This window comes from Podarcis cretensis (genome assembly GCF_951804945.1).
Source record: "Podarcis cretensis genome assembly, chromosome: 12".
NCBI classification, from domain to species: domain Eukaryota; kingdom Metazoa; phylum Chordata; class Lepidosauria; order Squamata; family Lacertidae; genus Podarcis; species Podarcis cretensis.
Genome location: NC_137181.1, coordinates 24,253,640 through 24,268,250, shown reverse-complemented (window position 1 = coordinate 24,268,250; position 14,611 = coordinate 24,253,640). Strand labels below are relative to the sequence as shown.

General features: G+C 42.2%; 1 protein-coding gene across 2 annotated transcripts in view; it reads left to right on the top strand.

The window, feature by feature from the left end:
• MALRD1 (MAM and LDL receptor class A domain containing 1) overlaps nucleotides 1-14,611 on the top strand; it is a 234,181-nt gene that overhangs the window by 207,627 nt on the left and 11,943 nt on the right. For both annotated transcript variants that reach the window (XM_079948258.1, XM_079948259.1), the window contains 3 exons: nucleotides 617-699; nucleotides 792-888; nucleotides 14,341-14,404. In XM_079948258.1, the coding sequence (XP_079804384.1) occupies nucleotides 617-699; nucleotides 792-888; nucleotides 14,341-14,404 (244 nt within the window). The remainder of the gene's footprint in view (nucleotides 1-616; nucleotides 700-791; nucleotides 889-14,340; nucleotides 14,405-14,611) is intronic.

Below are 14,611 nucleotides of genomic sequence, written 5' to 3'. Positions count from 1 at the left end.
AGGTTAAGATCGGACCTCCAGACCGAATTAAGTTCGTAAGTAGAGGTACCATTGTAGTGTGAAATCACAACACAGGGTGTTTGTATTAGCACAGGTTGCCAGGACATTGTCAGCACAGCAGTAAGGGAAGATGTACGGTAAATACTTAGGTATAAACTGTGGGATGTTTAAATTGGTATAATTTGCTGCCTAATTTTGGAGTGGCAATTTGGCAAAAAAAATAATTAAAACCCTAATGTTTCCTGGAAGGGGAAGTAAAACAAAAAGAGAAACAAGATTTGTTCTTTTAATTAGTAAACAAAATATTTTCTCCATTAGCTCCCAAATAGGTCCATAGAACTGGCTATGGTGATGAATGCTATCGTGTTCTGCTTTCCTGCCCTTCCAGTTTGTTCTGGACATTTAAGATGTACATGTTAATTCTGAGCTAGATTCCAAGCAAATCTTATTCACACTTTTACATGGACATTGACAGATTATGTATTGCTCATTTCAGTCGCATTATTGAACTTATTCCTCATGTAGGCTCTGTTTGTACCACATTATATGTTATGGTGCAGATTTAATATTCATTTTCTCATGTCTGACAACAATCCTCCCCACCCGCCATCACCAGATGTGAAAAGGAGTGGAAAGGAAACCGTTGCCACATGAAGGCTAAGTCTCCTCCGACTCCATCTTCTGGTTCCCTGCAAAATGGTGAGTCCAGTCAAATCAATAAAATATCTTCAGGCAATTTTGTGGATACGTTTCTTTGCTTATTTATCTCATTCCCTTGCTTGTCTCTGCAGATACTTGGACTGGGCTAGGGATTGGATTAGCTTTCCTGTTGATTGAAATTGCAGTTGCTGTTTCATGCATCCTTTCAAAGAGGAAATTGCCAAGAACGTAAGTGAAGTCTTTCATTGTGTACAAAGAAAATCAGGCCCCGGTGTGGAACAAAGCAGAGGGAATAGCAGCCCATTTTCTTAGTTCACCTTTTTAATCTTGCCTCAGGGCTGTGCACCAACAAGAATACTACAAAAGTTTTTCAACCCTAGACAACTTCAAGTGGATAGAAGGGTCAAAGGGGAATAAGTTGAAACTTGATTGCTTGAGCATGAGTGGTTTTAAAGACACATTAAAGCCCCATGCGCGTAGAAATTCAGCAACATTGATTTTAGGGGCAGTTTCAAGGGATAGTTGTGGCATTTTGCAAAACCTTTCCAAAGGCAAATCAAGCAGCAAATGAATACTAGCTTCGATAGTGTCAGGGACCAGGGACCATCATGAGGTGATGAAGGCAAGGACTCCGAACCTGAAACAGAAGGGCACGCAGGGCCAGCCCCAGAACCACTGTTACCAGATGAAACAGCATGGCTGTACCCACCCCCCAAGGTTATGGCATTGCCTTCTTCTAACTCAAGAGGACTCCACTGCAGAAGGCTCAGGAAGACCTGAGGCTCCTCTACAGGAGTAGGAGATAACTATTATTGATAGCTGGCCCCTTTCAATAAAGCAGCATCTTGCAGCACAGATGCTGCTAGCAATTGGACTGCTAGCAATTAGTCCTACTGCTGCAGAAGGACTCAGTTCCAGCTTGTTCCTTGCTGGAGCAACTTTGGACTTCTATATATTCCCAGAGCACTGCCTGAAATTTGCTCTGCTTTACTCTCAAGCCATGCCAGTGTGTGCTGAATTGAGTCTGTGAGCAGTCTGCATGCCAGATGGATCTCGCAGTCAGCTTTGGTTATGCTAGTAATCGGAGAGTGTTTCAAAGCTGGGCACATGCATATGTTTCAAGGTTCAATCTTCTGTATCGCTAGTTGAAAAGATCTTAGGTGGCCCAACTGGGAAAGACTAAGACACTGGCGAACAAGTCCCACTCAGGGTACACAATACTGGACCAACATGATCTGTTTCGACATGAGGCAGCTTTATGTGTTCACACCTGCTTGGGGAAGGTATGATCATTGCAGGTCATCTGTTCTGTCCTACTCTGTTTTAGTTTCCTTTTTGAAATTTCCCCCTTATACACCTACCTTAGGTTATATCCTTTCTGCATAATCAGTCAAAAATGTGTCTCAATCTCTCAGCCTAATTTACCTCAGAGTTGTTGTGGGCATAAAATGGGAAGAAGGGGAGTTGTATGCACAACTTGGAGCTCCTTGGAGGAAAGGTGTGATATAAGTGTGAAAATAATAAATAAATATAACATTGAGCTTCAGGAGGTATAGAAATATGTGCTGCTGTGACATCTTGAGCATGTTTTTATCAGTGCTTGATAAATGAGAAGAAGTACAGGTGCATTTATTGTGCAGCAATGCCTTTTGGAAGTATGGGATTATACTGCAGAGGAAAATACCAGGATATTTCTTCCTTTAGCTTGTTCCTAATTCTCTCTCCCTCCCCCCCCCCCCCGTTTATGGTGGGGGGCTGGGGAGCAATGGGAACTATGGAATAGGGCTTCTGTGAGTTGATGTTGGTGAGAGAAGTGTGTATCAGAGGGTGTGTATCAGACAAGGATATGGAGTGTCATCATCACCAAGGAGGTTACTTGCTAAATAGAATTAAACTTGCAAAGGACTCTTGACCTCCATGATGTCAAAATATAAATTCCAAGTGTGTAGGGCCAGCTGTATTGATAATTTCAGACATTATTTCCTTTGAAGTTTCTTCTGTGCCTCAGAACAACATCCAGCTCAGCAAAATTTTTAACTGACAGAAACCCAAATAAATCTATGCACATGATAGTGCTCTGATGGCTTGAGGCAACTGGCTGGCGAACATAGCACTGTCATTTACCCGGGAGGAACATCTGACCTAGGAAATTCAGCTTCAAGGCTTCGTGCCAGAGGACAAATTCATGTAAAAGTGTTGTGTGTCCATATTCCAATTCCACTTCATGTATTTTACTGGTGAAAAATTCAGTTAAAGTTTTGTGAAAGTCTAGTCTACAGCTATGCACCTCTTGAAGAAAAAGTGACTAATGGAGCAACATATGAGAAAGTGAAGGTTATATGATGAAAAGCAAATTGTATGGAGATAAATTCATGCAATGTTCAATACAGAAGGATTGGGCTGGGCTGGGTGGTGGACAGCTTTCTTGAAGGGTGCTGTGGGTTGACGTTGGTGGTTAGGACAGACCAGGTGGAAGGCTTGAGAAGTGCTGCAGAACATAGGATAACCTCTGTATACAAGTACACAGTAAAAGGAAGACCTTGTTGTAGTCTGTTTCAGATTCAGCAGTTGCAACTGACCCTACAAAGGTATTGCTAATGTGAATGCCCTATTCAGAAGTGAGCAGTGCTATTTTTCTAGAAAAAGAGGTGCCAGAACTCACCATGAACACCTCCCTTGCTTGCTTATAATGGCAATGGCGCCTACCTGAGAGGTGCTGGAACTGAGTTCAGGCAAGTTCTGGCTGAAGCAAGCCCTGGAAGTGAGATAAACTTACAGCAGGGGTGGGAAGCTTTTGCTGGACTGCAACTCCTGTCAGCCCCAGCCAGCATGGCCAATGGTTGGGAATCATGGGTGTTGTAGTCCAGCTGCATCTGGGGTTCCACAGGTTCTTTACCCCTGACCTACAGGCTTATATGACCCTAAAGTATGTTTTTGAAAGAATCAGGCTATAGTGGTTGGCAAAGAGGTTGAACTGTTGTTTTATGTTGAACTACCATTTCATACAGGTTTGACACTTGCAGTGCTAAATATTCTTCATTACACCTGGTAAGAGTGTAGCTTCCAAAAAAGCTTCATGTTAGCTTCTTTTTTTGTGAAATGCCAAGTCTTCAGTCAGTCATCTGGAAAAGTCGTTTGCAGGACTGGAACTCTTCCTGGATGTAACTCAACAGCCAACCCTGTGGCTTGGCAGAAGGACATGTCTTTGTCTCAATGAAAAGCAGATATAGGAGTAACCCTGTTGCTTCTGGTTAACACAGTGAACAAACTTTTTGTTCAGAAATTCCTAACTGGTTAGAATATCAAGGCTCTGCATATTAATGATGTCTAAACTCCAGAGATTTCGTTTTGGAGCAAAGGACTAAAAAATAGCTAGCAGTCAGCAGCTGTTTACCTCTTCTATTGGCGGCTGTCCTCATTTGACTGAATGAGGGTAAAGTACTTTAATGTCTTTCAGCTGATTGGTGTGTAGGAGGAAAATATTTGTGTCCATCCTGCTTTCATTTTATTTCAAGCTTGAATTAAATGTAATGGGGTGGATCAAGGATAAGTTAGTTGCGCTTCTTTTGTATTAAAATCAATGAGATTTAAGCTAAGTCGTGACTAAGTTTTATCAATTATTTCAATGGGAATTAAGTGCTACCAACTTTCTCCAGATCATGCAAAGTTGCCTTACACCAACTCAATCCATCTAACTCAGTACTGTCAACACTGACTGACAGCAGCTCTCCAGGGCAGATAGGCCTGTCAGTTACAGTGCTGGCTTGCTTTCTGACACCATTCCTTCCATCTTTGTGTCTTCTTTAAAAGGAAAAGGCTCCAGAGTGTGTTGGAAATCATTATAGAATTAATTATATCATATGTAAGAAAAAATACACACCAAAGCTTCAATTTCCATGTGTTGTGGTTCCATCTGTATTCACATATTTTGACTCCCACTTAGTTTTAAACAGATTGCAGTACACCCCTGTTTTACTCTTTTTATCCAAATTGAATTCAAAGCTATGAAGAGCATAGCAGGTTATAAATGAGTAACAATATCTTACTTCCAGGTAGGATGGAGAAAGCACATATTATCCTCTTCTCTGAATAATCACTTTTATCTATTTATAGTTTCTTCAAAATAATTTATTGTCAGCTAGAAATCTGCTTCACCAGTTAGCTAAGAGAGCTTTAATTCATAGTCCCCTTAGTCTTTTCCCCAAAGGACATGCCTTGACACATATTATATGTTTGTGACTATGTGTGTGACAGAATGCAAAGAAACGGCATAGAATGTTCTTTTGCTATTCAGAAGCAAACAACAAAACCATTTGTCCTTTGAGATGGAGCTGGGAGTGGCAATAATGAGTGATACGGAGACTCCCAGTAGAAAATGGTGTAAAAGGGCAGAAAGTGCCTGAGGAAGAAGTGAAATGTAGAAGGAGGTGGACTTGGCTATGTATTAAGAGCCTAATCAAGCAAGAAATATAAAGGTACAGGATTTCTGAACCAATCAACAAAAGCACCACTTGACTTGACTGGAGTCTATCTTGACCCATGTTTCATCAGCTGAATGGAATAAATGGAATAAATAAGATTCCTTTTTTCCCCAGCTCAAATTGTGCGCAGCAGAACTTTGCACTGATAAAAGAACATGTTAGTTATATTTATGGAACCTTTTGTGCATCTTTTAAAGTTTGTATCTGAGGGGTCAGTTTATTTCATAGGTTGGTTGGCACACCCCCCCCCCACTTCAAAGGGTTTTTATTGCTTATTAGGTCATATCTCAAGTGAAGGTGAGATGGAGTAAGGGCTGGCTTCTCCATATCTCAGATGACAGCAAGCTTTCTCCTACTTTGTTTGCCCTCCTACATGAGCAACCTAGTCCAGAGATCTGTGTGCTTCAAGATGTAGGATCCTGATTCACATCAGTGGAGGGGCTGAATCCTTGTGCACAAAGGAACTGTACACTAGGTTAGGAACACAGGAATCTGCCTTATGCTGAGTCAGGCCATTGGACCACCCAGTTCCATAATGTCCACACTATATATCACTACTGACCAGTGCTTTACACTGTCTCATGTTATTAAGAAATATATCAATCAAAGCAAATGTAACCTGTTTGCTGCCTTCATTGACCTATCTGCTGCTTTCAACTCAATCAATCATAACAGACTGTGCGAGAAATTCTCAAATGCTAATACAGATCCACGACCATTATTATTAATTCTTGAACTGTCTAGTGGTACCGAAACACGAGTCAGAGTGGGCTTAAAGGGAGGTCTCACGGAAGCATTCAGGACATCAAGAGGCTTGAAACAAGGCTGCATATTGGCTCCCACACTTTTTAACTTTTATATAAATGATATGGTGCCACAGCTAACACAGGTGCAATCCCCCTCCCCATCAATTAGTAATAGGAAGATATCTTGCCTGCTGTACACCGATGATGTGGTGCTCCTATTGCTCTCCCGATTAGGTCTTAACAATTTGCGTACAGCTTTCAGCAGGTATTGCAAGTGGGAAGAGCTCATTGTGAATTACTCCAAGACCAAAATTATAGTCTTTGGGAAGCATAGTCCCAGATTCAGATGGAAAATGGATCAGCAGAACTTGGATCAGCTTACAAAAAACAGTAAAATCAATAAAAAAATCACAACCATACTTTGAAACATACAAAAGTTAAAATACCCAAAACTAAAAAATTCTATGCAACATTTGTGCTTTATCAAGAGCTATGACTCTTCCTCTTCTTGAATTTGAATGTGGTCACCTGAAACTATGCTGTGAGGCAGCAAGGGGATGGTTGGGACAATGCAAAATATTATGGATAACTTGAGACATCAGTCCATACCACTCAGGTCAAAGCATTAATGAGAAACAGAATTTTGCACATGGAAAACAGGGGCATAGAAATGTGACAGGCCTTGGGATAGTGTGAATTTTGTCCCTCTTTGTGTAAATAGCAACACATCTTGCAGAAAACTCTCCAGGGTTCTCTTTAAATGTAGCTGCAGCCACATGGGAACCCTTTTTTCATGAAACTATGCAATCTAGCTGAAGACGGCAGCTGAATTATACTGCTCTATTGATGACTGTTGTTTCAATGGGAAAGATCCTTTCAATCAGCCCTGTCTTAAGTGATTGCCCAATCAGACACAGCCCCCCAGTCATATGGGATTGTCATTTGGAACAGTGGCTTCCACAGAGCCTTGGCTCAAGTTGCATTGAGGACTTGGGTCAAAAGAAAGAGTGGAGATATTGTAAAAGAAAATAATAGCAATAAGAGGGCACCCAAATGCTTATTGCTATTCTAGGAGTTCTTTAAGCCTTGATTAATTTTTTTGTAATCCGTATTGCCTGTCTCCAACTTTGGTTGGTAAGGATGAGATATCTGCTGTGAAATGCATGTTACATAATAATTATTTGTAACTCTATATATTATAAGTTGGGGGGGGGCACAAAAAAACCAGTTCTCCATGTGTTCTACATTGGCAATCCAATGTGATTTAAGTTTTCCTCTCAACAGCTCCCACCGAGGGAACAACAAGAAATAATTGATAGACTAGAAGTACTTAATCATCAGCTCATACATGTCCAGAAGAACGGAAAAGTCCTGCTCACTTCTCAGGATAATCCTGTCAGCTCTTCGGAGCCGTGTTTTAAGGAAGCAGGAAGTCTTCCTTACCCTAGTTCAGTCCCTAAACCCATGCCTCCCCCACTTGAGGGCAAAATCCACCGATGCTTGGCAGACCCAGGTTTTGTCTCACAAGTAGGCCCCTCATCTCTACTCTTGATAAATTTTGACTCGCCCTCCAAGAGTTCCCCGCTGAGGAATGTAGCCCAGAGTTCCTTCCACCAAAACAATTCCTTACCAACCAATCCATCAATGCCGGAACTGGAGTCCTCATTTTCCCCCTGAGCGGCATAGACCCGATATACAAACGGTACCAGTACGCCAAGCATCCCCAGTATCTTCGCCAGCAGCAGGACAGGGGAGTGTTCTACCTACATCAAAAATGGCCCGGATTTGATTGAAGACCCAGCCGGACGTATAAATCAAATGGTTTCATCGGCGATCTTTAGACCTCGCGGTGGGGCAGCCTCAGCAAATCCTGTGGAGTTTTCCACTGAAGTGTCCGCCCTTGGGCTAGCCTGCAGGAGACCCGTCCTGTTGCACCAGTCAGAACACCTTACTACCAACTTCAAGACTAGGTACCCCCAGCAGGTGCCAGCCCTGCAAAGTAAAATAACTGACTTTTTTGTGGGGTCTGCCCTGCCCCCTAAGGACACACATCTCTCCCTGAAATGACAGTGAATTGGACACAACAGGAACTCGCCCCTATCAGTCCTCAGCTGGAATATTGCGGGCTGGAGGGGAAAAAAACTTGATCCAGAATTCTTGGAGTATATTAACCTGTTTCATACCATCTTGTTCCAAGAATCGTGGGAAGTAGAGAAAATTGTTCTAAATGGCTTTGAGCTTCTAGAACTCCCTGCCTGCCCCTCCCTGAAAGGAGGCCGCCCTAAAGGGGGCCTAATAATAGGCATCTCCCTCAACCTACATTCTAAATTTACTCTAGTACAGGCCTTGCCTCCTTACGCCCTTACCGGGCTGATTGCGGGGGAAAAGATCTCACTTCTAGTTACAAATGTCTATTTGCCACCCGGGGGTTCTTCCCCCGAACTTGGCTCTAAATGGGGCTCGCTAGAAGAGCATTTGCTCTCATGCTATGTTAAGTTTCCTAATACCCCGGCCATAATAGGTGGCGATTTTAACGCCCGCACAGCAGCAAACTGGGACTCACTGACCAAAGCCAAATGGTGGGTTACTCCAAACCTTGATAATTATGATCTGGAACATATCATGAGGAGAACTTCTAAAGACCACAGAGCAAATGAGGCTGGAGTACTCCTCTATCAAATGGCCATCCGTTTAAATCTGGTCCCCTTAAATGGCACATGCCTCCCTGATATTCCTGGGGATTTTACCCACCAGAGCGTTAAATCAAACAGCGTCCTCGATTACCTGTTGGTTTCCAGGGATCTACTTAAGTGTATTTCCACCTTTAAGATCGAGAATGTACAATCTAGTGATCATCTTCCCCTTGTAGCTAAGCTTTCCCTGAACTGGCAGTCGGAGGTTCATAGACATGTGACCCAGATGGTAACCAACGAATCTCTCCAAGTAAGAGGAATCAAATGGTCGGAGACCCAGGCTCAAAGGTATCAGGAATTCTTTCAAAAAGAAATCCTTGGGCCCCATCCCAACATAGGCTCTGCCTCAGACGAGCATAGCATAGTGTTGAAATGCTTCCACCATCTTACGACTGATCTTACGTCCTTCTTTAGGTTACCACCCAAAATATTAAATCGAAATGAATATTCTTGCGGCGCCCCCTGGTATAACTCTCAGTGCAAACAATCAAGACAGCGCCTTCGTGCTATATATAATGTATATAAGACCTCCGGTGCATCTACTCTGCCAGCTAGTTATGCACAAGCCAAGCTAGTTTACAAATGCACGCAGAAAATTGCCAAACGTGAGTGGCAATACAACCGCTGGCAGGCTTTGATTACTGCTTCAAAATCACACAGATCCAGGGAATTCTGGTCTTTGATCAACAGAAGGGTGAGGAAATACCCAAGGGCAGTCATCCCTGCACCGACATGGGAATTGTTCCTGAAGAAATGCTTCTCACAGGCGGATGCTCCCTCTGACCATCTGACGCATCTGTTTACCCACTTACCTATTTGGCCTCCCACCGATCCTGACGAAATAGCCAAGCTAATAGCTCAGCTGAAACCGGGTAAAGCCCCAGGGCCCAATCTGATCCCTGCCGAAGCCATTAAACTACACCCAAAATGGTGGGCTGGCATCTTGGCCAAAACCTTCGATGCAATCAACGCTTCTGGCCTCATCCCCAAAATATGGAAGGAGGCCATTATAGTACCAATTCATAAAAAAGGTTCTCCAACGGAGCCGGAAAACTACCGTAACATCAGCCTCCTTTCGATTATAGGGAAAATTTATGCCAGCTTCTTGCTGACTAAACTATTGCGATGGGTAGATGAGACTAATCAGATTGGCCACGAACAAGCAGGGTTCAGAACTAAACGCTCTACAACCGATCATGCGATAGTTCTTTATCATCTCGCACAGAAGTACTCCTCTCCTCCCCGGGGCTACCTTTGTGCTGCCTTCTTAGACCTAAAGACAGCCTTTGACAGTGTTCCTAGAAATATCCTATGGGAGAAACTTGCGAAACAGGGCATTGATAGAAGACTCTTATGGCTTATAAGTCAGCTCCACGAAGATACCCTTGCCAGAGTGAGACTTACTCCTGCGGGCGACCTCACAAATTCGATACCAATAAATAAGGGAGTGCGCCAAGGATGTATATTGGCTCCCTGTCTATTCAACCTATTTATCAGCGACATGCGAGCACCCCTAGTTAACTCTTCTTTAAGTATACACGCACCTAGACTAGCGGACTACCGCTGCCCACTCCTTTTATATGCGGACGACGCGGTAATTCTATCTTATACACGTGTTGGACTAATCAGAGCTTTGAAGATCTTTGCCACGTATTGTCAACTCAACCAATTAACCATCAACCATGTTAAATCCAAGATTCTGATTTTCTCCAGAAGCCGGAGATTATACGAATGGAAGCTTGGTGGAGCAAAAATAGAGCAAGTTCTAAAATTTCAATACCTAGGAGTTATTTTTCAATACAATTTGGGGTGGAAAGCTCAAATTCAACACCTACTTAACAAGGCCAAAACTCTGTCATATGCGCTCCTCCGATTCTTTTTTTCGGATGGAGCTTTGCACGTTCCCTCGGCCCTGAAGGTGTTCAAGGCAAAAGTGGTTGCCGTGCTTGCTTATGCTGCCCCGCTTTGGGCTGTGATGACAGATCTTGCTCCTCTCGAGACACTGCAAAATCAATTTCTACGTCGGCTCCTAATGCTCCCTCTGTGCGTAAGCAACGCAGCCATGCGACTAGAATTGAAGATCGCATCCTTAGAAACTTGCCTGTGGAAGCAAGTCTTCAATTATTGGTTATCATTGTGGCATAGACTACCAAACCATTACCTTGTCCAATGCTTATGGCGAGATGAATTCTCCAGCCCTTGGACTAGTAGAATTCATGCCAAACTCCTGAGTTATGGAATCTCTCCTTCAGATTCCCTAAAACTAGACCAAATTACTGCTCAAAGACTGATCCGCCAAAGACTGGATGACATCGATCTACAGCGAAATTATATGCTGGGGGGAGGTGTTTGTTCGCCTCAGAACATTGGTATCACATTAACTTACTGCGTTCCATCATACCTCTCCTCCCTTTCGACTGTTGCCCAAAGACTGGCCTTCACCAAAGCGAGGTTCAACGTTTTTCCCTCCAACGTCCTGAGACATAGATTCTCAAAGGGCCAAGCCCCCACCATGTGCGAATGTGATAAGGAGACACCGGAGTCGCTCCAGCACATTATGTTCACTTGCCCCCTGTTTAATGTGCCACGGACAAATTTGTTGGGATCAATCATACAGAAACTAGAGGGCACCCCATCAAAATTCCACCTTGCCCAAATCTTGCAGGATAAGGATACTCATACGACCCTGAAAGTGGCAAGGTTCCTGGTCGCTGTCCTTACCCAAAAGCGATGCCAAGGGGCACTACGAGCTAACTAAGGCGTAGTATGCCATTCTATTCTATAGTATTTTATTGTTATAGTGGTGTTTTAGTGGCTGTTTTCCCCACGTGCACAAGTTGTTATTTATGTCTCGTTTTTACCTGTATGGGCCTATGGCCGTAAATAAAATTACTATTACTATTACTATTACTTTCCTCTCAACAGTATTTTTGGTTACTATTTTTAAAAACTGACTGAACTCTTTCACTAAACATTTGTTTTCTCCAGAAATCCAGGCCACCGGCATTTTCTCCCCAAACTTCAAACTGATCCCTGCTTTTTCTCTCTAGCCTTGCTAAGTTGGAACTATTTTCTGTTTTCCTTTCATAGACAAAGTACGATAATATGAATGAGTATAATATTCTGGCCTATTTTCTGATTACTTTGGACAAGTTGCAGGCCCTGGGTTGGCTTTCTCCTTCTTGCTGTAAAGTGGCAACACAGCTTCATAATTGTGAGACCTTGCGAAGGCTAGATTGCTGATTACTTTAACCATGAGCTATTATTTCCAATAAGGGTAATGTCTGTGTTATGTCAGACAACAAGTAAACATTATAAGAATGAGATTAGCTCAGATTACTCCTTGGGACTTTTTAGAAGAGCCTTCTTGTTTTTTTCTTTAAAAAAATAGCAAGTAAAATTGCTGACAGAAATCTTCAGTGGTGGTGGGGGGGGAAATGGGTCTAGGATGTAATGGGTATGTGTCTCTAGTCAGCTTCAGTAGATTGGAGGCAAACTTGCATGGATTGATAGACAGATACATACATACATACAGTGCTTTTTTCTGGGGGGGACACAGGGGTACACATAACTGTAAATGAGGGGCAGTATTTTAATATGAGTAGGAAAATGAGAGTACCCCTAAACATTGTTTTATAGAAAAAAAAGCACTACATACATACATACATACATAAGTACATACATACATATACATACCCACTTACCCCAAATATACTAATACAGATAGTGATCATTTTGTGCATGTCATTTCAGCTATGGAAGCGGGAGGAACAGGGACGGAATGGGCTTATGCTTGACTACTGAAGCATACAATGACCCAGAATGCAGCCCCTGCACAAACAGGGAGTTGCCTGTAGTATGTGAAGCCTCTACATCATGATAGTCTAGGAACACAGTCCTATATAGTTAGCTGGGCGAGGGGGGAGGTTACTTTGTGTTCCATGGATTTTACTCCCCAGTACATGTGCACTGGGTTGCAGCCTAAGACTTGGCTGTCCAGGTAAAATACTTAAATCAATGCACTTAATGGCAAAGGCAGCTGAAATGGCTTTGCAAATAAAAGGCTCCTTAAGGTCAGTGGGACAATGTTGGGGTATGTGGTTTTAGAGTCCTAACCATGTAATTAACTGAAGTGACTTTGACTCAACCGCTGTTTGTATGAACCACAATGTTAAAGCAAGCAAGCCATTTCTGCACACAATTGATGGTTTCTAGCAACACATGGATTATTACTTTTCCGACTAGGGAGCTTGTTACTGCCTTTGCTAACATAGCTGATTTCTTTTTTAAAAAAGAAGTGTGGATTGGGGTGGAGGGTGTTCTAAATTACACTCGTTTCAGTAGTAAGAAGCTGCTTTGTTTTAAAGATTCTGATAATGAGCAGCTGGGCCTGAAGGCCAGGCCATAAAAGACATCAGCAATCTGCCATCTCTTTACAATTCTTTAAAAACCAGCAGCACCAGGGAAGGGTGTTGGTGAATTTCATCAGGACCATGGAGCTAAAAGACAGGTGGCTATTCCTTTCCCCATGCATTATTTTTTCTAATGTAGATATTGTGGAGGGGGAAATAGATTTGATCCACATGTGGGTAATGAACAAAAGAATTGTCTGGATGCCTAGATTCAAAACATGGGTGTTTGCACACGTTCAAGCAGGAGAAAGCTCCAAGCAGAGGTTAAAACACTCTCAGAATTAAGCAGCAATATAGCGTGGAATATAGGTTATTAAACCCTTTTGCAAATCCTCTTTAGTCTGCTTTGAAGCTCTTGCCCACCCTCTCTCTACCTCTCTTGCAATGAGTAGACCACACACTCTTAAGTCAGATCTATAGTGTATTTATTGGGGAAGGATTGCTGTCTTGGAAAACAGAGCAAAGACTTTGCTATAACAGCAGAAATGTAAGAAATATATTTATTAAGGAATTAATTCTGACCATTGCTACTAATCTGTGAGAAACATTTTAAAATGATATATAACTCTGGCAAAACAAAACAAAATGCATATTAGCCTAAGTAGTTTTTGTTGGAGACATAATAACGCTAAATGCAGATTTCCACAATATGGGTGGGGTGCGGGGGGAGAGACATGAAAAAAACAAAAGGCTGAGGGGGAATTTCCCACATTATTTGGGATATTTCTGGAATAGCTATACCCTTTTTATCCATTGATTTTCTTGTGTAGTTATGTAAAAGAAAATACTGTAATCTTCCAAGAATTAATCATTACTCTGGCAGCTGTAGCAGAAATAGAGCTTTCTTGTATATGGGAAACTTTAGAGGGTCCAAAACCAGGCTCAGGTTTTTTTTGCAGAAGCTTTGCAGTTAAAAACGATGCCACGGATTTGATTCAGATGAGCAACTTGGAAGACCTTTGTGGTCAGCTGGGATATTTTTCTGTTCCATTGGAATGTTTCTTTGGGAATTACAGGTTTTGGATTAAATGGTTTTCTCAGATGATGATGATGATATTCAAATTGTGACCCTTTTGGTCACAAATTGGCATCAAATGGTATTTAGAATGCAATGAAAATCTTCTTTGCCCCTCCAGGGGAAGATCTAAGATTGGAAAGTCCATTTAATTTAGCACTTTGATGGAAAAGAAGCCATTTTTATTGTATTTCCCATGGCATAATTCTAATTACTAGGGTATCATTTTATCAGAATTTATTTTGGTCCTTGTTTCCCCTTTGACTCCTGTCATCTTCATAACCTAAAGTAGTCTCAACATGCAGTAGCCTTTGACATTGTGTCTTTTTATAGGAAACGGGAAGAGAGCCTCAAAACTGCATTTGACAACCCACTTTATGAGGCACAGAGTGTAAAGGTAGGTGGAAGCAGCCTTTCCTACACATGTGGAAATGGATAGAATAAACCTACAATTGTTTTCCTAGTATATTGCCCATCAAATGAAATGAGAGGATCCCTCAGTGAAGGTATTTAAATGGAGAATACAAGTGTTTCAAAACTATGACATTTCTTACTGGCAGTTGTGAACAGATTCCTGTTGCAACGTTATTCTCAGCACACTGGT